The sequence below is a fragment of the Macrobrachium rosenbergii genome, chromosome 49 (genome assembly GCF_040412425.1).
Source record: "Macrobrachium rosenbergii isolate ZJJX-2024 chromosome 49, ASM4041242v1, whole genome shotgun sequence".
NCBI lineage: Eukaryota > Metazoa > Arthropoda > Malacostraca > Decapoda > Palaemonidae > Macrobrachium > Macrobrachium rosenbergii.
The window spans coordinates 27,082,399-27,105,534 of record NC_089789.1 but is presented as its reverse complement, the minus strand read 5'-3'; the positions used below and the strand labels follow the sequence as shown (position 1 = coordinate 27,105,534).

Genomic DNA, 23,136 nt, shown 5'->3' with positions numbered 1-23,136 from the left:
GAAAAATTTCTCTTGGTTTTGGTAGTATTTCACAGTCCTATAAAACGAAGGCAGTGCACAAATAAAGTGCACCATCAGAACATAGTTCTTCTTACTATTATTAGTATTATGGTTATTACTGATAATAAATTTTCATAATGCAGTAGAGATGTATTTGAAAGTTAGAAAGTAAATAATATGCAATCTTTTTGGCAATGCTATTTTAATAGCAGTGACGTATTTCCACCGGAACTGATTTTGCGACACAGTAATAGGAGAGAGAGAGAGAGAGAGAGAGAGAGAGAGAGAGAGAGAGAGAGAGAGAGCTTTACCATTACTGTGTCGCAAAATCAATTTAGTTGAAAACATGTCAGTGTTACTGAAATAGAATTGCCAAAAATAATGTTACACATTAATTTCCTTTTTAGAAATCATTTTTAATAAAATGCAAATAGCTTATTATACTGTATTATTCTTTTTGTTTTAGTATTTGCTGTCAAAATTCTGTATCGTAAGTTATGCGGCTGAGTAATGCTTTAGTTACACTTGGCAGGCAGGTGTCACCGGGAATGTTATTTGTTTGTTTACAAGTCACTTTGCTGAAATGCCGCATTCTGGTGCTTCTTGGAAATATATTTTACGAATCTAAAAACAAATTATTAGGTCTTAATGACACAGGAAATGGGTGTAAGAGGTAATGACCTCTTAAAATAAACTGAAGTAGTTTGCAGTACCAGGAACTTATGCAGGGTTAGCTGTTAGCAATTATCCTTCAACATGAATTATTCACTTCTCCCTGGGAACCTAACTCCTATAGAAAATTTATATTACCTATATATATATGTGTATATATAATACATATGTATAAATATATATATATATATATATATATATATATATATATATATATATATATATATATATATATATACATATATATATATATATATATATATATATATATATATGTATACATGCACACACACACACATATATATATATATATATATATATATATATATGTATCATATATATGTGTGTGTGTATATGTATATATATGTATTCAAAAAATTCAAGAATGTAAGTCCTAATGAGGCTAATCTCTTACCCAGAACAGATAGAACCAGTCATTATTCATTACCATATATTTTATCTCTCTCTCTCTCTCTCTCTCTCTCTCTCTCTCTCTCTCTCTCTCTCTCTCTCTCTCTCTCTCTCTCTCTCGAAAAAATAAGATGTGTTATACCGCCCTCTGGTGGAATCCCCTGAACAAGCAAACTGCGCCTTCCCAAAAGAGAGAATGCAAGTCTCATTCCAGGTCTTGGCCATCAGCTCTTGGCTCCCAGTTTTACAAAGATATCGGCCCGAGTACTGATTAGTTGGGTCGTCGTACCTATTGGGCTGTGGCCAGCTTTCGGCTGTGAGTGATACGAGGCCGCCCGTGTGTTCCCACGCCGCCCATCCACACCAAATTGAGGTGTGCATTAATGATGAAGCAACTTCCAACTGTTTCCGCGTTGCGGGAATTCTCACAGACTCTTCTTATCCTTCGTTGATACCTCGTCCTCGGATGCCCATTCCGCTCTTTCGTTCTCTCTCTCTCTCTCTCTCTCTCTCTCTCTCTCTCTCTCTCTCTCTCTCTCTCTCTCTCTCCTTTTCCCTTCCATTTCATGAACTGTAATGGAAACGGGAAATGGAAAATGAAATTCATGGTAGCGAAGTGGAAGAATAGAAAATAGAATTGATGGTAAGCATTTAATGCCTCTCTCTCTTTTCAGCCCCTCTGGTGAATGCCGTCTGGCTGTTTTCCAGTATAAAGGGCTCAGTAGGTTTTTCGGTAATTAAATTAAAAGTAACTATCGGAAATAGACCATGGCGGGCAGTATTATCCTAGATAGTATTGTTTTCACAAGTTTTTCGCGAGAGACTTCCGTCGGGGAAGGAGGGTGGGGTGTTATTGTTGGGTGGAGGGGAGGGGGAGGGGAGGTGAAGGGCGCCTGGTGGAGGGTGAAATGTTCGTATGTGAGAACTGAAACACCTGTATTTCTGGAGGCTGCTACTGATGCTTCCTATCTAAGCCTTGTTCATTCCCTCTTTACTTGCAGACAGTCTCGCTCTGACTCTGTGGAATCGAGATTATTGTTCTCATAATATGATTTTCATTGACCGGCCTCAGGAATAGATCAGTCTTCTTTGTTAGTTGTTTCACTGCACCGTTGTTTGTAGATTGTTAACGAGATCATTTTCAACTCTCGGGATACAAATTTTCCTAGTTGGTCGCTAGTGTCGTGACATGCCGCTCAGATGTCGCGAGTTCGCGCCTCCCCCAAGGCGATGAAAAAATTCACCGGCTCTGCATCCTGCTCAGTTACTGCTGTAGTGTGGGGTCTGCGGTGGGAGGTTGAAACCAACGTTCTTTGAAAGCTTGAATTTCAAGGCAATGGCCCCTGTGTGCTTGTTCCATGTGGAATTAGAGGAATTTATCTCTGAAATTAATTTCTCGTCATAATGTGGTTCGGATTCCACAATAAGCTGTAGGTCCCGTTGCTAGGTTACCAGTTGGTTCTTAGCCACGTAAAAATAAATCTAGTCCTTCGGGCCAGCCCTAGGAGAGCTGTTAACCAGCTCAGTGGTCTGGTTAAACTAAGATATACTTGCTTGCTTGTTCCATGTGAATAGGTTTCATCTACCGAAATGATAACTATATTTCATTCACAAATCAACGAAACACGGACGATAGTTTTCGATCCTTCCTTCAGTCGTGAAATATTCTAAACGTGAAGTGTCCTTTATGTAAATAGTAGCATAAGCCCAGGTTAGTTTTCATTAAATGCTTTTGAAGGACACGTCGGCTTCTTGCCGTACAGTACAGACAGGTTGAATACAAGTCAGTCGCTTGTTGTGAGTCCCAACCAGTGCTTCTTAAGAATGTCAAGCATTTGCCAAAGGTGGCCGACTTAATACTAACAATGCTTCCATTGAGGATGCACTGAAACTCTTGCAGGCTAATTGCGCCTTATATGAACAAGAGACCGATTTCATCTTATATGGTTTGAACTGGAGCCAAAGAAAACTTTACCGAGTTTCACGTGTCGTCAGTTATTTTGACAGGGACTAATGCATTGGTGGTGGCTTTTCTGAAGCCGCTCCGTGATATGGGTCTGTGGCTGGTACGCGCGTGCGCGTACGCCCACACACACACACACACACACACACACACACACACACACACACACACACACACATAAGTTGTTAGTTGACTATAATGGGTCGTGGCTGGGGTGAAGATGAGCAGTGTCTATAACGCCATCCCAGAATGCTACTGGAGAAACGGAAGGCTAAGGGGCGCCCCCCCCCCCGGGAAAATGTATGCAGATATACTGTCAGATTTACAGAAATTTAGTTACGAAGTGATATGTATTTGGTCAGAAGACTGTAGATTAAGAGATAATTGCTGGGACCGTTCTTATTTGTAGTCTAGACATGCAATAGCGTCATAAATAAAAGAAAGGTGAAACACTGCTTCTCATAATATATCCTGGTTAATCGGTTTGATTCATATGACAGGCATCGTGACGTTTACATCCGGCATGAGTTGACCCAAGAAAAAAAAATAAAAACAATATTTTTGTATTATTCAGGATCCAGATGCGATTATTCTCCACAAATCGCATTTTAATGATCCTCGTAGCCGCCTCTGCGGCTAATGGTATATTAATTACATCTCGTTACAAACGTCAAGCTTCACCATGGATTATTTCCTTATTATGTTAGTGAGCCTCTGACGGCGAGAGAGAGAGACTGTGGTTAGTGAATGTAAAAACCGGGAAATGAAGTGACTTGAGAGAGAGAGAGAGAGAGAGAGAGAGAGAGAGAGAGAGAGAGAGAGAGAGTATTTTTGAATTGAGTTGATGGTGAGGGGGGGAGGGGGGGGCGATTGTCCTGAGAAGAGTTTGGGTCTTGGTTGATGCCGTTTCCTGAGTGGAATCGAATTCTGTCCTCACTGAGAGCTTCGTCCATTTTCAGAGACAGGTCTTTTTCCGCATTCGTCATGAAGCCCTAATTTCCTTCTTCCTTTAATTTTTCCATTTTACTTCGGCCTAGGGCTTGAAAATGGCACTAGGTTGCTAGTTCCATTTGCTCTATGCAGTTAGGATAATACTTCTAAGAGTTTTAATGATTGATGGAATGTCTTCAAAAGTTCGCATTGCGATTAAATCCATTCGTGTCACCCATTTGCTCATCAGGAGTAAGAGACACGAAATTGCCTTCATATGTTAAACTCTTCTTGGTTACTGTGTTATGAGTAGGTGCGAAGACAGTTGTCTTGGACAGCGAGAAGAACCAAGGATAAGGCAGACTGAATTTTAGACAGCATGGTACTGGTAAGCGAGGCTGAGACGTGCAAAGGTTTTTGAGAGATAACTGATGTCCCGTTGTCTTAATATTTCGTTTCTGCTGCTACCTGGTACAGTATAAAGCTAGACATTTTTTATAGGAGTAGTCCCTCTTCTCGGACAGTGTTACGGAAAACAATTACTGTTTCAATGGCATTCAGTTTATACACTCTTAACTACTTTTCTCGTTATGTCCTTGTCACTAGGTTGATGATATAATAAATTTCGAGAGTTCATGGAAAGATATTTTACCGGTTTTGTTTATATTTTTACTGTAACGTGTCGACGCGCGCACAGCCGGTCATCCACAAAGAGAATGAAAGAAAAACAAACACCTGTGCACCCCTGTTTTCTAATCACTTTCCCTGTGTGTGCGCGTCGAAGCGAAAGAGTTAGAAAAATAAAGAACGAAAGCAGAATATCTTTCCATGAACCTGCTGATGAGAATTTAATAGGAAAAATTGTTTTCAATAAATTTTTGCACGTAATTTTCCTTCTTTTTCCAATGAAGCGCGATGTTTTTCAGTATCTACATCATAAGACCTTAGTGGTCGAACTTGAGTAAACTTTTGCGCGATATTAATTCTGTATAGGTTTTCTTACCTCTCTCTCTCTCTCTCTCTCTCTCTCTCTCTCTCTCTCTCTATATATATATATATATATATATATATATATATATATATATATATATATATATATATATATATATATATATATATATAATAGGAAAATATTTCTTTATATATAATTCAATTATATATTAAAAGATAAGTTCCGTACATAAAACTGGGTAATGAAGATACGATATTGAACCTCCTGTACAGCACGAAATTCTCTTAACCTATGTATAAATTCGTGTCGGTGTGAGATTTATTCCTGCAAATTATTACTTCACTGATACACCTATTGGGAAAATAATTACGTTCAAATTAGTTACGAGGAAATCCCTTTGTTTCACTGCATTCTTACGCGCCCGGTGTACGGCATGTGTTGGATGGGGCCGCGGTTTTATAGAATTATTTCTGGTTGGCACTTATTACGGAGTTTAGTGTAGCATGTTAGAATGTAAACCACAGCATTCTCCTCCACCCTCTCTCTCTCTCTCTCTCTCTCTCTCTCTCTCTCTCTCTCTCTCTCTCTCTCTCTCTCAGGGTGGGGGAGGGGGACGAGTGGAGGAGAAGTGTTTGTTTACCTTTCGTAGTGAATGGTCACAAACGCTATATATATATATATATATATATATATTATATATATATATATATATATATATATATATATATATATATATATATATATATATATATATATATATTATATATATATGTTTGTATATATATATATATATATATTATATATATATATATATATATATATATATATATATTATATATATATTATATATATATATATTATATATATATATATATATATATATATATATATATTGCATGTGTATAATATTTATGCATGTGTATATATGTGTGTGTGTGGAGTGAGAGAGAGGTATATAAAATTCAATTTATAGGACTGAGGAGGGTAGTGGTAGAAGGAAACATGCATACTTATCTCAGAGGGTACAGCCTTCAGGTCTCTCTCGAAAAGGCTGTCGGGATGAGGTCGCTAGCCCCACATCCGTTTCTACCGATTTGCAGTTGGGTGATTTATGAGTTCTAGGCTGGACATAGTCGTCAGTCGATAGAGAGGTACTTCCTTTGATGATGATGATGATGCCCCATTTATAAGGATTCTTTCTTTCTTTAAGAAAAAAAAAGTAAGCAACCAAAAAAATCGTCCTTGGAACTAGCAAACGAATCCTCGTGGCTAAAAATTTAAGTTTATTTGAGCATATAACTGTAATTTTCTATTTGGCCGAGGGAGAAAGGGAGAGTGAGTGTGCGTGTGTGTGTGTGTGTGAGAGAGAGAGAGAGAGAGAGAGAGAGAGAGAGAGAGAGAGAGAGAGAGAGAGAGAGAGAGAGAGGCAGGCTACTACTAATTACCTCAGTCGGAACAAAGGGCCTCCCTCAGCAGGTGCCAACTCGTTTAATAACACAGTCATAACAGGGGCTTAATTACACACTGGCTCCTATGATCCACCTGTTGTGGTTTTATGCTTTATTGCAGCTAATTAAAAAAGATAATCTATATGCGGAGGTTGAGTGGATCATGCAACGTAGATCCACAGGAAGCCATAACAAATTACCCGGTTGTTATGTTATTCACAGATTGAAATAGACTTTGGAACTTAGCGAGTTGGTGTTGCTCCCTTTTCATCAGTTTTAGTGGGGTGGAAATGTGTTGAAACTCCATTTATTGCTCTTCTGATGAGGAGTCAATTAACAGATGCATAGTGTTGTTTCATATTTCATAACTGTATCACCTGATTTTTTTTTTTTTGTAATGACCTTGTGGTAAGGAAGCTTTTCTCTCTCACTACACAAATACACACATACACACAATACACACATATCTGTATACATTAACACATACATACAATATATATATATATTTTTATTTTATATATATATATATATATTATATATATATATATATATATATATATTTTATGAATATATATATATATATATATATATATATATATATATATATATAATTCGTTTGTTTTATTTATTTTATGTATTTATCTGTTTAATTTATAAATATATAATACATATATATTTAATTTATTTTATTTATTTATTTATGTATTTATCTGTTTAATTTTTAAAACAGAAGCGATAAGGGGCTTGAGTTATGAGGAATGGCAGAATGGGGATCACTGCCAAGAGGGAGTGTATTCCTCACTTCCAAATAAGAATGAGGAATATAAGAAATAATTGTAGGACAATGAACGGGAGGTCCAGCAAAGATAAAAGTGTGATTGCACTGGGGCACCTTGGTTATAATAATAATAATAATAATAATAATATCCTTTATTTCAGCTCAGGGCCATATACGTAGAATATACAAATACAACAGACACAATCTAGATAAATGAGATAACATGAGAAAAATGATAATTGGCAATATCCACACAGTTGCTGAAGAAGTAGAAAAAATAGTATTTATAATGGAGTGGGGAGTTATCAGAACTGAATTAATCTTTCTCAAATGTTGTTTAGTTATTACTTTTGTCTTCAGAAGTTGATAATGCTACACTGGTGTGGGCTCTTGACTGACCAATATTGCTTGACCTACCATGAATCAGTGTTGCTTGACATACCATGAATCAATATTGCTGGACTTACCATCAATGTATTGCTTGAATTACCATGAATCAATATGCTTGAATTTCCATGAATCAAAATTGCTTGACCTACCATGAATCAGTATTGCTTGACTTACCATGAACCAATATTGCTTGACCTACCATGAATGACCTTGATGTATTTTTGTAGATCATGGTATATTAGTTTGTAAAATCCTAAAATTTCAGCATTAAATAATTTTTGGATGTAAGATACCCAAAGAAAGCTCTTTTATGCTTTGAAAGTGGAACATGATTTTTATTTTTGACTCCCCACTGAAGAGTTATTGTATTCTGCATTAATTGGTCCAGATAATATAATAATAATAATAAGATTCAATATGTAGTGGGCTTTATTATTAGTAAGCTGTTGTGGAAAGTGGACGGGGAATATTGTATTTTATTTTTTTTTTTTATTTATTTACCGATCGGTTTATTGTTTGATTTTATTGCCTGATTGCATTGATTATTCATCTTTCAAAGTAGTGGTATCATATGAAGGACTATGAAGAATAATCGTCATTCCGAATTCAACTGACAAGGGGCATTTGAGTTCATTACTGTTATGGTGAATATGGTTCATAGTAATTATTATATTTGATTACCTTACTTTTATTATTATTGCAATTATTGTTTAGTATATTACGTTGTCATTGTCATCTGAATTGACGAAATGAATTTTTCCTTTTGGTTTTGTTTTAATTTTTAGTGGCTTATGTTCTCTCTCCCTTCATTGCTGTTCAACCTCTTTAACTTTTGTTTCGTTACTGTTTACACTTTTTTTTAAAGGCATGAAACGTGCGACTTAACTTACGAAAGCCTAGAAATGAAAATCTTCGGGGTTTTTGTGAAACTACTTTTAAGTAAAAAAATAATGAATTTTATCTTAAAAATTTGTCAGCATTCGCGTTTCCGCATCTGTAAAAATGTATGCAACAAGGAGAAAACGGCAACAGAATTTACTAAATAGGCTATTTCTCCATAATCATAATAATAATAATTATATGTAGGCATCTCAAGGTGTTTTTAATTCTAATATTTTGATAAATAATAATAATAATAATAATAATAATAATAATAATAATAATAATAATAATAATAATTTATATGTAGACATCTCAAGGTGTTTTTAGAATTCTAGTTTGGGGTTCGTGATTTTGATAAATTGCTTAAATAATAATAATAATAATAATAATAATAATAATAATAATATAATAACAACAATATGCTGTACTAAATAATAATAATAATAACACTAAATAATAATAATAATAATAATAATAATAATAATAATAATAATAATAATAATAATAATAATAATAATAATAATAATAATAATAGCCCATACTGAGAAACCATAAGTTAAATGCTATGAGCAGTCGGACAATACCGGCGGAAAAAAAATGCTTTGAAAATGTCAGCTCGGCGTCCGTGTTTAAGCGGCTTTATCAGTAATGGCTGATTGATGTGGCAGAGAATGCGACCGTCCACTTGCGGCCAGTTGACAGTACTGGATACCGGAAGCGGCGGCCGCAGTTAGCGGCGTGGTTTGGCTCTGGATCAAATACTATTACAATAAAAAAAAAATATTGGGCTTAATTACAGACAGCTGTTGTTGTTATGGAGTGAATGAGAATGGGAGCGGTAGGTATGGGACCAGGGCTTCGTCCTTTTCGGCAGGAAGTTGGGAGGAGGGGAAGGAGGAGAGAGTGGAGGAGAGAAAGATTGAAGGAGAGAGAGAGAGATTGGAGGAGAGAGAGAGAGAGAGAGAGAGAGAGAGAGAGAGAGAGAGAGAGAGAGAATACTTACGAAACGATTCATCCCTTGCGGAGATTGGGAATTATTTATTATTATTAGCTGAAAACAATTATATTTATAAAAGCACGTTAAAAGTTAAGAAGAAGAAGAAGAAGGTGATGGACCGAATTAGAACGGAGAGGGAGAGAGTGACATTGAGGACTTTAGAATAGACACTGATGTGGCGAACTTCTAACTGCGCTATATTTTTTATTATAAAAGATCCAGCACACGAAAGGACGTGAGATCCAACCATTCATCCATATTTGCAGATACTACCAAAATTTTCATTCAGGCGAACAAATACACAGGTTTATCAAAAACACTGAAATAAATAAAAACAACTTAAAAAATATTCATATATATATATATTATATTTTTTCTTTCTTTCTTTTTTTGGAGAACAAACCCTTCACTGCATGGAAAGTACTACTTTTCATGTATGTCGACTGATTTCGGGCCACAAGTGAGTCTGCTTCAACGTTTTCGCCACCTTCGCGTCCATCGCGGTGACTGTTATTTGTGTGATTTGATGCTGAAGTAATAAACTGAATAGCTTGATCGTGTAATTTATCAAACGTAGTCATTTACGACGCCATTATGTAGTGTAAGTAAAGAGGGCATTTAGCTTTAAAAATCAAACCGATTTCATAGTATTCATTGTTATTTAAGCTTGAGATTATTTGTTTTGCATGGAAGTGAATATAAACCACTCTCTAAATCTTCCATAAACACAAGGTGTAATTACCATTGTTATCCATAACTTGAGGGCCAATTAAAAACTGGTCCTTAGTAAGAGCTAATATCATACTTTTTCGATGTTTTTTTTTATTATAAAGCTTGAAAACCGCGATGCAGTCGAACTTTTCGGATATCTGCAATAATTTTGTGTTCGCTTTCATTTAAATAAATAACCTTAGTTGTAATTTTTATACACGTGTATGTATTTATGTATGTATGAATGTTTTTATTCATGTATGTATGTATACATCTGCGGGCCTTCAAGATTAACCACGAACAGCCAATTGAACTTGGTCGTGTTTGTTTGTGAATTTGTGGCTGATCATCGAATTTTTGTCTTTTTGACCCGCGTGGAGCACCACCTTCAAATTCTTTTGTCGGTGCGAAAGACAGTCCTTTTCAGTCCGAGGTCCTTCGGAGGTAGCCAGATGGCTGTCAGCCCCCGTGTTACAGGAAGCGAGCTACTAGTGTTAGTCAGGCTGACAAACGGACCTGGGCTGCACCTGTCTACAGCCTGTTATCATAATACTCATATCGACCATACTCCTCCATTACTGATGAGACCTGGGAAACGATTGTGGAATGGGATTGATTTCGAACGTAGGGGCGTGGCTGGTGTCGTTGTTCTACTCGTTGTACCTTTCCATTTTGTTTTGGCCGATTTAACACATTTTCCAGTCGAAACGTCTGCTCTCTCTGCCTATACTGTCAGCAGGGAGTCATCTGATTAGTACATGTTATTTGGCAGTCTTGTTAGCTGCTTATAGGTCGTATTCTGTGTTTCCTACCTTCAACTCGTTTTGTTTTGCAGAAACTTGCTTGGTATGCTTATGATGTGTTTCATATCACAATTATCGACATTCCTTCCGCCGCTTCCTAACTCCTTTCCGATCATAACACACAGTCTACGGATAATGAACTTCCCGTTTAACCATCGCAAAATCTCGAGCAAGAAAAGTTTGAAAATTTGTTGTACTGTGGATGCAACTTCAGATTTGCTTGTATATTGCTACGACTGCTACTACTGATAATAATATTTTGAATGAAAGTATGATCTTGGCGACTTTCGGCACTGTCATCATCTATGGATATAATTTGATTACTCTTTAGGGTTGGGACTGCGCGGGTCATACTGACTTGGCATAGCCAAGTTGATTGGGCAGCTTTGACACCGTGGTCATAAATTGTGGGTGCGCCCTGCGTCAGTCAGCCCGGGTTATGCACTCAAATGCCCTCCCTAGTCTAGGCCTGCTACTAACTTGCTACTTGTAACTTTTTGTTTGTTACGGCCGCTCTTCCGGCCAAGAGGAGCTCGGCAAAAGGCCAGCTCAGTCAATCATCATAATCATCATGATATACATGGTTATTTTTTCAGTTTATACTGTAAGTACTGTAAAGGGTATTTTGAAATGAGAAGGCCTAATAATTCGTATAGGTTGCATTCTCCATTATTATTATTATTATTATTATTATTATTATTATTATTATTATTATTATTATTATTATTATGAACATGCAAGAAGAATCAGTAGGACTAATTCATAAATAATATATTAAGGACCAAAAGAAAAAATGCGGAGGCTGCAACTGAATATCTGATTAAATAGCAATAAACAGTTTTGTATGAAATTAACAACCAATAAGTAAAATTGAAATCAATATTTGATAGCTTACTAATGTCCAATAAATAATGGAAAATTTAAAATGAAACGAAACAAATAAAGAATGAGCCGAAGTTTTTTTTTTCGGTGCAATCGAGTTTTCTGTGCAGCGTATAATGCTGTATGAAACTAGGAGCCACGGCCCATGAAACTCTCAGCCGCGGCCCGGTGGTGACCTGTTTTGTTGGCACCTATAGCCGTGCCAGACGCACGATCATGGCTAACTTTAACCTTAAGTAGAATAAAAACTAAAGAGGCTAGAGGGCTGCAATTTGGCTTGTTTGATGATTGGAGGGTGGATGATCAACATACCAATTAGCCAGCCCTCTAGCCTTCGTAGTTTTTAATATCTGAGGGCGGCCAGAAAAAGTGCGGACGTCCAGACAAATAGTCATCTCAATAGTTTTCTTTTACAGAAAACTAAAAATGAATGTTTGTTTGACTGTGCTTTCGAGGAAGTGAACTTGCGTAACAATTTGAAGTTCGTTTTTGCTATGCTGTTAAATCTTCATAATGATTAAATCAGCGTTTTCCTTTGATTAGAGGTTATTTAGTTTTGTTGGATATCATTTTCTGCAATTATATTTTCCACTGTAAGTTGTATACATAGATATTTCATTAAGATCATGGTCATCTAAAATATTGAACCATTTGACTTGTACCTTTCAACAGTCGTGTCTTTCAGCGTTTTCAAATCATTGTCTTTACTGTGTTGTGCAAAGTTTCCTGCTTGATGTAAACTATGCTCGGTCAGTTCTGATGTTGCTGTTTCTTAGTCTTAAATTCAAAAGGCTTCCTTTCCTCGGTCTGCTTAAAGAAAAGTTGTTATATAGGTGTTTGCGTTGAAGGTAAGATTCTGCTTCTGTTGTCCTTAGTTATTATATAAGTAGGTTGAATCTTGTAAATAGGAGTTTAATATTCTTTTGTAGAGCTCTGTTGAAATGTTGTTGTGGATTTGAAAAGGATTTTGTTTTGCATATCTCTTTTTGAGTATGTATGTGCACATGTGTGTATGTGTCCTGAATGTTTAATGTTTACACCCTGGTGTGATGAGCAATACCTCGTCGAGGCCTTCCTGCTCGAAATCATCTCTCTCTCTCTCTCTCTCTCTCTCTCTCTCTCTCTCTCTCTCTCAGGCCACAACAGTCGACTTACAACCACGCATATAATTCACGGCTTAAAGTGCTACAGGCGTATTTTCTTTCTACTCTAGGAATCGAACGTCGGTCCTGTAGTTGTAAGCAGAGTGGTGCCATTGGCCACAAGGACCAAATTAATGTATCCCCCTCTCTCTTTCTCTCTCTCTCTCTCTCTCTCTCTCTCTCTCTCTCTCTCTCTCTCTCTCTATATATATATATATATATATATATATATATATATATATATATATATATATATATATATATATATATATATGTGTATATATATTATATATATATATATTATAATATATATTGTAAACAACCAATCACTTCATAATTTATTTATTACATTTAATCCCTTAGTATTTTTTTCATTTTTGCAAAAATTACATAGTCTATGTAGTTGTCCGGTAGATGAAAGTTCACGGAGCAAGTGTGCACATACGGAAGAAACGGAAACCCGTGCATATGGATATAAATCAAATGTTGGTTGGCCTTGGTGAAGACAACTACTGGGAATCCTTTGCGCAATTTACAAGAATATCAGTCGGGTAATTACACTCGTGTTATGGTAATCTATCTTGGTAAATGTGACGGGTTGGAAGGTAAGCTTTTGCCTGTTTACGTAAAAATTCATTGTGCTGCTTCAACTGAGCTGTGGAAGGGTTTCTTGGGAATTATTCAACTGCTGTGAGTCGTGTCTAAGGTTGAGAACGGCTAGGGTCTAGCAACCTCATCTCAAAAGACGTTGTGATCCATTAAGCCTTAAGGTTACCACTTTTTTATCACACCCTATGGGAGGAAAGGATATTTGTAAATAATATATATATATATATATATATATATATATATATATATATATATATATATATATATATATAATTTATATATATTATAATATATATACATTTATAAACAACACACACACGTTATATATGTATATATATATATATATATATATATATATATATAATGTATATATATATTAGATATATATATATATATATATATATATATATATATATATATATATATATATATTATATATAATATATATTTCGTTAGTAGAGTTTGTCAGAATCACTTTGTACTGGTGTTAACAAGATCGGTATAACAAATTGAGTTTCCCCTGACCATGTCTAATAATGAGAAGAATAAAAACGTTGTGCTTTTGTTTAACATAAATTGTTCTGCGCCCATTTCATTTTCCCACTTACTTGGTTGCTCAAAGAAATGATAAAGCTAAGAAAGAAAGGTTGGGTTCGTTTTCGGAACGCCAGTGCGCCCAATGATTTCCATGTAACCTTCAGTGTATAATAAATAATTATAATAAGCTATTTGAAATTTATTTAATTACCATCATTGTAAAATCTTTGGTCTTTAAAGTGAAATATTAAAAATGCGCTGAATTTCCCTTTTTGGAAATAATTGTTTCTTCTCTTTGACTTAGTCTCTCTCTCTCTCTCTCTCTCTCTCTCTCTCTCTCTCTCTCTCTCTCTCTCTCTCTCTCGCGCGCACACACACACACACACACACACACACACACACACAAACCATTTTTGTAGGTTCAGTTCGATTGTGAAATCAGAAATTAACATGAATATATCGAGTCGACTTCCAAATAGAACCGGAGAGATTAGCATTTCTAGATCATTTGCATACGGCTACTAATTATGATTATGATAATAGAAAGTAGAAAAACTGTAAAATTCCGCTTTGAAATTATTATTCAATTCATTCCGTGGTTTATTCATGTATTTTAGATAGTGTGAAAATTTCTAAGATCCTGTTGTAATCACTGCATGGCATTCTCTCTCTCTCTCTCTCTCTCTCTCTCTCTCTCTCTCTCTCTCTCTCTCTCTCTCTCTCTCTCTCTCCAGCTGGCTAGCTTTGCCGAGGTGAATGTGGCAGCGCCAAAGAACAGCGCTGTAATGTTTTTCCAAATGATGTAATTATAGGTTGGCCTTTAAGTGTTATTCAAGTATGCATTTCAATTACCATCATTTTATCAACTGGAAATATTGAGATGGAAACTTGATGAGATTTTGGTATTTTGATTTTTGGGAAAAAAAATTTTTTTACATGAAATATTTAAAATAGATCCACATTAGCCTTATAACGTTTAACTGTTCGTTCCTTATTAGAGCGTGAATTGTATCAATAGATGGAAACTTTAAGAATCATGTAATATATTAATCAATTGTATTTTCTTTGTTTATATGTAAAACTCACATCCTCCATTTTGTCCTCGTCTCGGTCACACTTGTCAGGGACGTCTAGTTATTTCTTAGCACCTTGTCTTCCATTTTCCTCCTTTTGCCAATCACAAGTGTCGGAATTTTTCTTTTATTTCTTTTCCTCTCGTCCACTTTTTCATCTCGATTCTTCTTCCCGGCCTTTCCTCCTCCCCCTCCTGCATCCTCCTCCTCCTCCCCTCCCGCGGCCTGAGGCGGTGTGTAATTGAGATACATTAAGGTGAATCAGAATACATATTAGGCAAGGGTTCGGGGACGTAAATGCAAATGAGGACGCCATCGAGTTACTGTCTCTATGGAAAGACGTCCGACGGCCGGTTATTGCTTATTTCCAACGCGCACAGAAATGTCTGTAATAAAGTGTTTGCCGTTGCTGGGTGCGTGTGTGTGTGCCATTCCGATTCGAAAGTTTTCCCTACTTTTTCATTCCTTTTAGTATGCGGCAAAAGGCTCTTTTTAATTACAAGAATGAGCGATCCACTTTGATGTTTTTGCTCGGAGTTGTGATTAATATATTTGCTCTTAAGCGTGCGTGAGGAAGAGGGCAGGGATAGTACATTTCGGGTGGTGGTGTAGATTTGAGACGACGAAGGAAAGGCCTCCTTAGCAAAGATAAATAGTGAATCTCTCTCTCTCTCTCTCTCTCTCTCTCTCTCTCTCTCTCTCTCTCTAAATTTCGTGGATCAAGAGGTCGGAGACTTTGATGTAACAATGAAGGTTTCCGGGTCGAGACGTAGCTTAGTTTTGCATTGCGAATATGAAGGGAAGGCTTTTATTTTATACTTTCATGTGATTCTGACAAAAGTTGAATCATTTTACCTGTACCGTTTCTGTCAGTATCAGTTCAAGTTCACACAAATTTCACATTAATTTGAATATTAACTTGTTGCTCAATGACTGGTACTGCAAGTAAGTGTTGTGCATAACATAACATGCTAGGTGAGAATGACTTTTGTGGCACTGGTTTACTTTGGAAAAGCTCTATATGTTTTGCTTTTGTGGGCTGATGCCCGCCTCCGTACACTGGCCTACCACCCTGGGTTCGGGTTAATTTGCTTTAGGTTATTCTAGAGTGCAATTTGCTTTAGGTATTCTCAAGTACACTTTCCTTTGGGTATTCTCAAGAACACTTTTCCTTTATGTATTCTCAGGTACACTTTCCTTTATGTATTCTCGGGTACACTTTCGTTTGGGTGTTCTCAAGTACACATCTCTTTGGGTATTCTCAAGTACACTTTCCATTAAGTACTCTCAAATATAATGTCCGTTGATATTCTCAAGTACACTTTCCCTTGGATATTCTCAAGTACACTTTCCTTTATGTATTCTCGGGAACACTTTCCTTTGGGTGTTCCCAAATACACATCTCTTTGGGTATTCTCAAGTACACTTTCCATTAAGTATTCTCAAATATACTGTCCGCTGATATTCTCAAGTACACTTTCCTTTAGGTATACTTGAGAATACCTAAACTTTCCTTTAGGTATTCTCAAGTACACTTTGCTTTAGGTATTTACACGTACACTCTCTTTTGGGTATTCTCAAGTATACTCTCTTTTAGGTGTTCTCAAGCACTCTCTCCTTTAGGTATTCTCAAGTACATTTTCCTTTGGGTATTCTCAAGTACACTTTCCTTTAAGTATTCTCAAATAAACTTTCCCTTGGGTATTCTCAAATACACTTTCCTTTGGGTATTGTCAAGTACACTTTCCTTTGGGTATTGTCAAGTACACTGTCCTTTGGGTATTGTCAAGTACACTTTAATTTGGGTATTCTCAAGTACACTTTCCTTTGGGTATTCTCAAGTACACTTTCCTTTGTGTATTCTCAAGTACATTTTCCTATATAAATTTATTTTTTTTATAAGTTTGTATGTAATATTTATGGATTCTTGTTTGGTTTATCAATGATATATTCTGACCTTTTTTTATCTTCACTTAGGGGATTTCCGTTTTGTTTAAGTTTGTTTATTAAGTAAATTGCCATTTTTGCCCTTTCATATGGAAGTGTGCACGCAATTTATAACAGCAATTTACTATGATGTAAATTGCCGGAAAATGAAAGAGTCAAGTTCCTTTGCCCACAGTCATTTTCTCCATAATTAGGTTATTCTCACCTGAAGCCTTCTAGTCATTTTTTCTTTAACTTCCTGTTGGTCTGGAATATTTGAGACGAGATTAATTAGAACAACAGATGTTTGAATTTCGTTTTTTATAAGCAGGTTTGTATTCTGTGAATACTGAGCACGGATAGTCATGGTAAGGTTTAGTTAAGTTAAGCGATGAGGAAGACAGAAGTTTTTGGTGAGAATTTCCATAGCGCAGCCGCGCCGTCATTTTCAGATTTATAATTTTCCATCGCCTTAATGCAGTTAGTCTTCATTTTCATCTTATGAACTCTGTTATTTTCCCTTTCAGTCTTGTTGATAATATTAGTTTTGCTTTCCATCTTAGTAATTCCACTCCATTAAGTTAATGCAAATAGTTTTCCTTTCTATTTTAGTAAAGGGAGTACGTTTTCCTCTCTACCTTATCAGTTACATTATATTATTTTAATGCTCGTCGTTTTCCTCTCCTCGTTATTAATAATGTTGCTTTTCTGTCCTTTCCTGTTCCGTTAACGCAGTAAGACTTTTTTTCCCCCATCTTGCTAAAGCCAGCGAATTTCCCTCTCCATCAGGTACATGAAGTACTTGTACCCGTACGAGTGCGAGAAGATGAAACTGTCGAATCCAGCCGAGCTACAGTGTGCCATCGACGGCAACCGAAGGGAAGGTCGACGGTCTTCCTACGGCACCTACGGGGACTCGGGTCAACCTCCTCTCCTCCCCCTGCAGAATCTTCAGTCGCTACAGAATTTACAGAATCTTCAGAATCCTCTCAGCTTGGTGCCTCGGCCGCAGCTGAATGGCAATGGTACTACACATCCTTTGGCTCCACAAGACTACCTCTTAGGTGAGTAGGACTAGGCCTGTTTGACTTCCTCGAAAGGCTAGTTTACTGGACACCCGCGACCATTCTTACGAAAGGCGTAGCGTCAGTAAATGGTAAAGACATAGTACAGAAGCTTTTAACAGAATACAGTTAGCCTTAGATTAAAAGAACAAAAAATATTATATACACTAAAAAGAAATGAGAATACTTTTCCAAGGTTAGAAATCGGCGTTTATGGATGCACAAAGACGGAAGCCCACTTGCTTTCTCAACTTGCGCTGATGACGGGTTTACTTTCGAGCAGTGCTTATCCTAACTGATTTTCGGTGGATAAATATACTAAGAATGGCAAAAGTTTTTGTAAATAGGTATTCCCATGTCGCATATCCGCTCGAGTTGTATTGGCATGTCTTAATTTCGTGAAGGTACGTTTGGCATTTACGTGGGAGTTATGTTATATCTGCTCTTTTAATTCATGAATATGATAAAATTAACCAGTTCCAGATATTTTATCATTCATTCCGGTTATTTAAACTATCTTTATTATAACTTTTACCGTTTTCATTGAATCAAAGCGTAAATTGTAAGTTCCTTTTAAAATACGTGGCTCATACTTTTCTCATATAATATCTGAGGCATGATGAAAAGTTTTTTTAAAGAATTTTAGATATGTAAATTTTGAAACTAACGAAGCGCATACTGAATAACAATTTGAAATTTCTAAAATTGATAATTGAAGAACACCATATAAAGTTCCATTCTGTAAAAGAGGTAAGACCCCTATGACCACTTCCTCGTAGGCAAAATAGCTGATGCTGAAACTGAGTAATATGGATATTGTGGTTGATCTGTCTTATTCTAATCCCGGTTAGTACAGATATTGTGGTTGATTTGTCCTCTTCTAATCTTGGATAGTACAGAATTGTGGTTGATTTGTCGTATTCTAATCCTGGGTAGTACAGATATGGTTGATTTGTCCTATTCTAATCCTGGTTAGTACAGATATTGTGGTTGATTTGTCCTCTTCTGATCCTGGTTAGTAAAGATACTGTAGTTGATTTGTCCTCTTCTGATCCTGGTTAGTAAAGATACTGTAGTTGATTTGTCCTCTTCTGATCCTGGTTAGTACAGATATTGTGGTTGATTTGTCCTCTTCTGATCGTGGGTAGTAGACATTGTGGTTGATGTGTCCTCTTCTAATCCTGGGTAGTACAGATATTGTGGTTGATTTGTCTTTTTCTTTATAGTGCTAATACATTTATTATTGTTCATTTTATTTTTATTGTTCGAACTTTGACAGATTTCAAGGCAAGGAATTTTTTTTCCCCAAGAAAATAGGGCCAAGGAGAAAAAATCTGCTAATAGTTAAATGTGGTCACATTCACGATTTTTCATTTGACTGAAAGTGGCTCATACATCTGGGAAAGTCCATAAAGAGGTCATTAAGCATACTGGGAAGTTAACATTATTTGTAATCAAGGAATGTTTCTTCTAACATCCACGCGGATATGAAGTATATTTCCTGCACTGAAGTAAATGCGCTGTGTAAATCAGCGAACGTGTTTACTGTTAAGGACAGGTTTATCGTGTTAGGAAAAACGACGATAGTTGTTTTGAAAGGAAATTTGTAACGTAAACCATAGTATCATTCTAAGAATAAAGCAAATTTGTTTAGCTCTTGAGAATCGATTTTCTGGCTGCAACAACTGACTCATTGATCAGGTGTTGTGTGATTGGAATAGTCCATGAACAATGTAAATCCCTTCCCAGTGTCATAAACAAAATATCCCTGAGTGACTCAAAAACGCTTTGAGTTCCACCTTGCCATCATCCTCCTCCTCCTCCTCCTCCTCCACCTCCACCTCCACCTCCACCTCCTCCTCCTCCTCCTCCTCCTCCTCCTCCTCCTCCTCCTCCTTCTGCAGGTGGGTTTGGATATCCCAGAGCGTGGAGTGAATGACTCTTCGAGGGAGGTGGGTGATGTGTCATTATCAGTGACTGTTGCGTCCGTCTTGTCTTGACATATCCATGGTATGATTAATATGGCATTCATATGCTTATTTCGCTGTCACAAGGCTATTTTTTATCAATACAACGCTCTTAGTGATGTGTTTTCACAACATATTTGTCGGGGATAAACAGTTATGACCTTCATAAATTAGAGAGACCTAATGGTGCGCTTGTGACTGGAATCAAAAATTGCATCGGACTGGAATGCCTTGGGCCTTGGGAGTGTAGCCCTAGTGACTGCAGCTATGGATTGATAGCTAGTCCAGTTGTACACTAGTCTCTCTCTCTCTCTCTCTCTCTCTCTCTCTCCTCTCTCTCTCTCTCTCTCTCTCTCTCTCGTGGTAACCGCCATCGCTAACAGTGTTGCTGATTTGCTAGGACGCGAAGAAGGGTAAATTTTGCTGTGAATAAATAGATTATTTTGATTACTACTACTAGTACGCTGCGATTACGCCACAAATACCTTTGTCTTCAGCAACGAAACAAAAGAGAATTAATTTTAAATGTACTTTTTTTATGTTTGCTTCGAGTGGGAGGGTGGCAACGTTAAAAATTTTTGGTTTTGTCTGTTTTAGGAGTTTAGTAGATATTTTAAATTTTCCACTGTTTACCTGCTACCTGTGTAGCGAGGCTCTAAATGAAAAAATATTCAAAAAGGTTATTGTCATGCGGTTCTCTACAATTAAAGTTAACAGTGGTCCAGAGTATGTATGAGAGAGAGAGAGAGAGAGAGTGGTGAGGGATAGCTCTAAAGAAACCTGTATTATCATTAATGATTCTCTCTCTCTCTCTCTCTCTCTCTCTCTCTCTCTCTCTCTCTCTCTCTCTCTCTCTCTCTCTCTCTCGAATTCTTGGGTCTGAATTCTAAGTTGATCAGGCACATCGCATTCAATTCATAGGCCAGATCTAACGACCGAATCTATGGACAGGTCCTCGACGAGGTAGCTGAGGCAATGTAAATTTGTTCTTCCATTAATGACGGGAGTACTCATGACTTTAATAGTCAACAAACTGTGTGGCTGCAGAGGGGAACTGAAGATTATTTTTGTATAATCCCACAGAATAGAGAAGTTAGCACTGATGTCAGCTACCCTAATGGATTAGGATTATGATGAGATAAAGAGCGATGCAGTTTGAAATATTTCCTCTTAATCGTGAAGTTGGTAGATAATCGGCACCTGATAGTTTTTAGTCAGAGGAAAATGAGGGAACAAATAACTCCTTACATTCACATATTCCTCTCCGATGGACCCTGTAAGGGAATACTGTTTAGGGTATGCCTTGAGTGGCTCACTGTAGAGAGCTAAAATTCCTTTGCACCCTCTATTCGGCTCCAGCTGCGTTGCTTTCTGCCTTTTACTTTCCGTCTGATCCAAACGATCTTTTCTAATCCAGCCTCCAACTCCTTGAACTTGACATCTTTTGAGTCGTTGGTGATATTAATTAAATAATAATGTATATTAATAAAATCCGAGTGGATCTTTCTTGTTTGTCCTCCCCCGGGTGACAGTCGGGGAGAAATGACACAGCAACCCTCCCCCTTGCAAATCGGTTTGTCCGCTCCGGGTTGGGGCGGGGTAGGGGGAGACATCCACCCTTCTCCTGCAATCCTGTTTGTCCACCCCTGATGGAGGCGGGATAAGTAGGGAATCGGGAGGGTAGGGGAAACAGCGGCGCCGGGTTCCAGCGCGTGTCAACAAGTTTGTAGTAGCAATAATAATAAAAAAATAATAATTATACTCCTCTTAGTTAATGAAAAATACGACTTATGTACAGACGATCTCGGGTATGTAGGTAGCTCTTAGGAGGCTCGATTTTCGGTTTAACAACTTTTTGTCACTAACCAACTCCTGACAGCATTCTTAGCCCTGGTCGGACTCTGCGTCGTGACCAGATGCCGAAATCCTCACACACATACTTCTTAAACCTTAAGGAAGGTTCGCTTGTAGTTAGGCGACGAAAGCCGATAGCTGGACAAGTTCCACCATTAAGTTGTCTCTCTCTCTGTATCAAGACGAGTTTCATGAACTTGAGGTTCTGTTCCGGCCTAGGAAAGGCGATCTAGATTGTTTCCTGTAAGACACAACATGCCTTTATTAATCTAAGCAGTCAGTTATGCACAAGACAGCCGTATGTTGCTGGTCGCTGCCAAAGCTGATAAGGGCTGAGGCTAGCAACTTCATCTCAGAATGTTTGTTGAAATTGGTAGCCAATTCTTGTAAGCCTTAAATTATACTGGGGAGAAACACTCACATACACAAAAATTACAAAACAAAAACAGTGCAGATGATTTTAATATAGGATTTATTGAAAAATGGGAGCCTTCATCACTTGCGGTGATCAAAGACAGATATTTTGGCGTAGCAGCGCTAGAAGGTCCATCTGCCGCCCTTCATCACTTAACAGTGAAGAGAGAAAAAAAGAGAATAAAAAAAAACAGGGGAGCGGCCTTCACATCCATCAGATGGGTGGGTACAATATCTTTAATGCAATCATGGGCGGAATGATAAAGTGCCCCGCATCATCTTGTTGCATCCCCTACACAGCAAATCTGTTGACTCTGAAGTGACTCGTCAGACAATCTTCCTGTTGCTCTTTTGTGTGTGTGTGTGTTTGTGTTGTGTGTGTTTCATTCCATTCATATCTCACGTTCCATTCATTGTAAAACATCAAGTTATTCTTTCCTGCGTACGTTGCAATCATTTTTAATGTTTTCTTTGTCAGAGTTGTAAATTTTCCTTAACCCTACCTAATAAATCTGTTGGGTGTAAAATATCATCATTCTTTTTTCTTGTTTATGTGATTGTTGGTGCTTGCGTTCATGCTGAACGTGCGTTATTTTTCATTCATTATAGTGTGACAGATTACTCATAACTCAAATTCAAGTGCTATTTTAGTCAGTTGTAAATTTTGATTATCCTTGCTTAACAAATCTGAAGGATCCTTTCAGATAATCTGTCTCATGTTCGTGTGTGTG

At 37.0% G+C, this 23,136-nt stretch overlaps 1 protein-coding gene across 9 annotated transcripts in view; it reads left to right on the top strand.

Moving 5' to 3' along the window:
* The window catches only part of LOC136832206 (AT-rich interactive domain-containing protein 3C-like), a 383,925-nt gene that overhangs the window by 344,725 nt on the left and 16,064 nt on the right, over nucleotides 1-23,136 (top strand). For all 9 annotated transcript variants that reach the window (XM_067093037.1, XM_067093034.1, XM_067093032.1 and 6 more), the window contains one exon: nucleotides 17,896-18,170. In XM_067093037.1, the coding sequence (XP_066949138.1) occupies nucleotides 17,896-18,170 (275 nt within the window). The remainder of the gene's footprint in view (nucleotides 1-17,895; nucleotides 18,171-23,136) is intronic.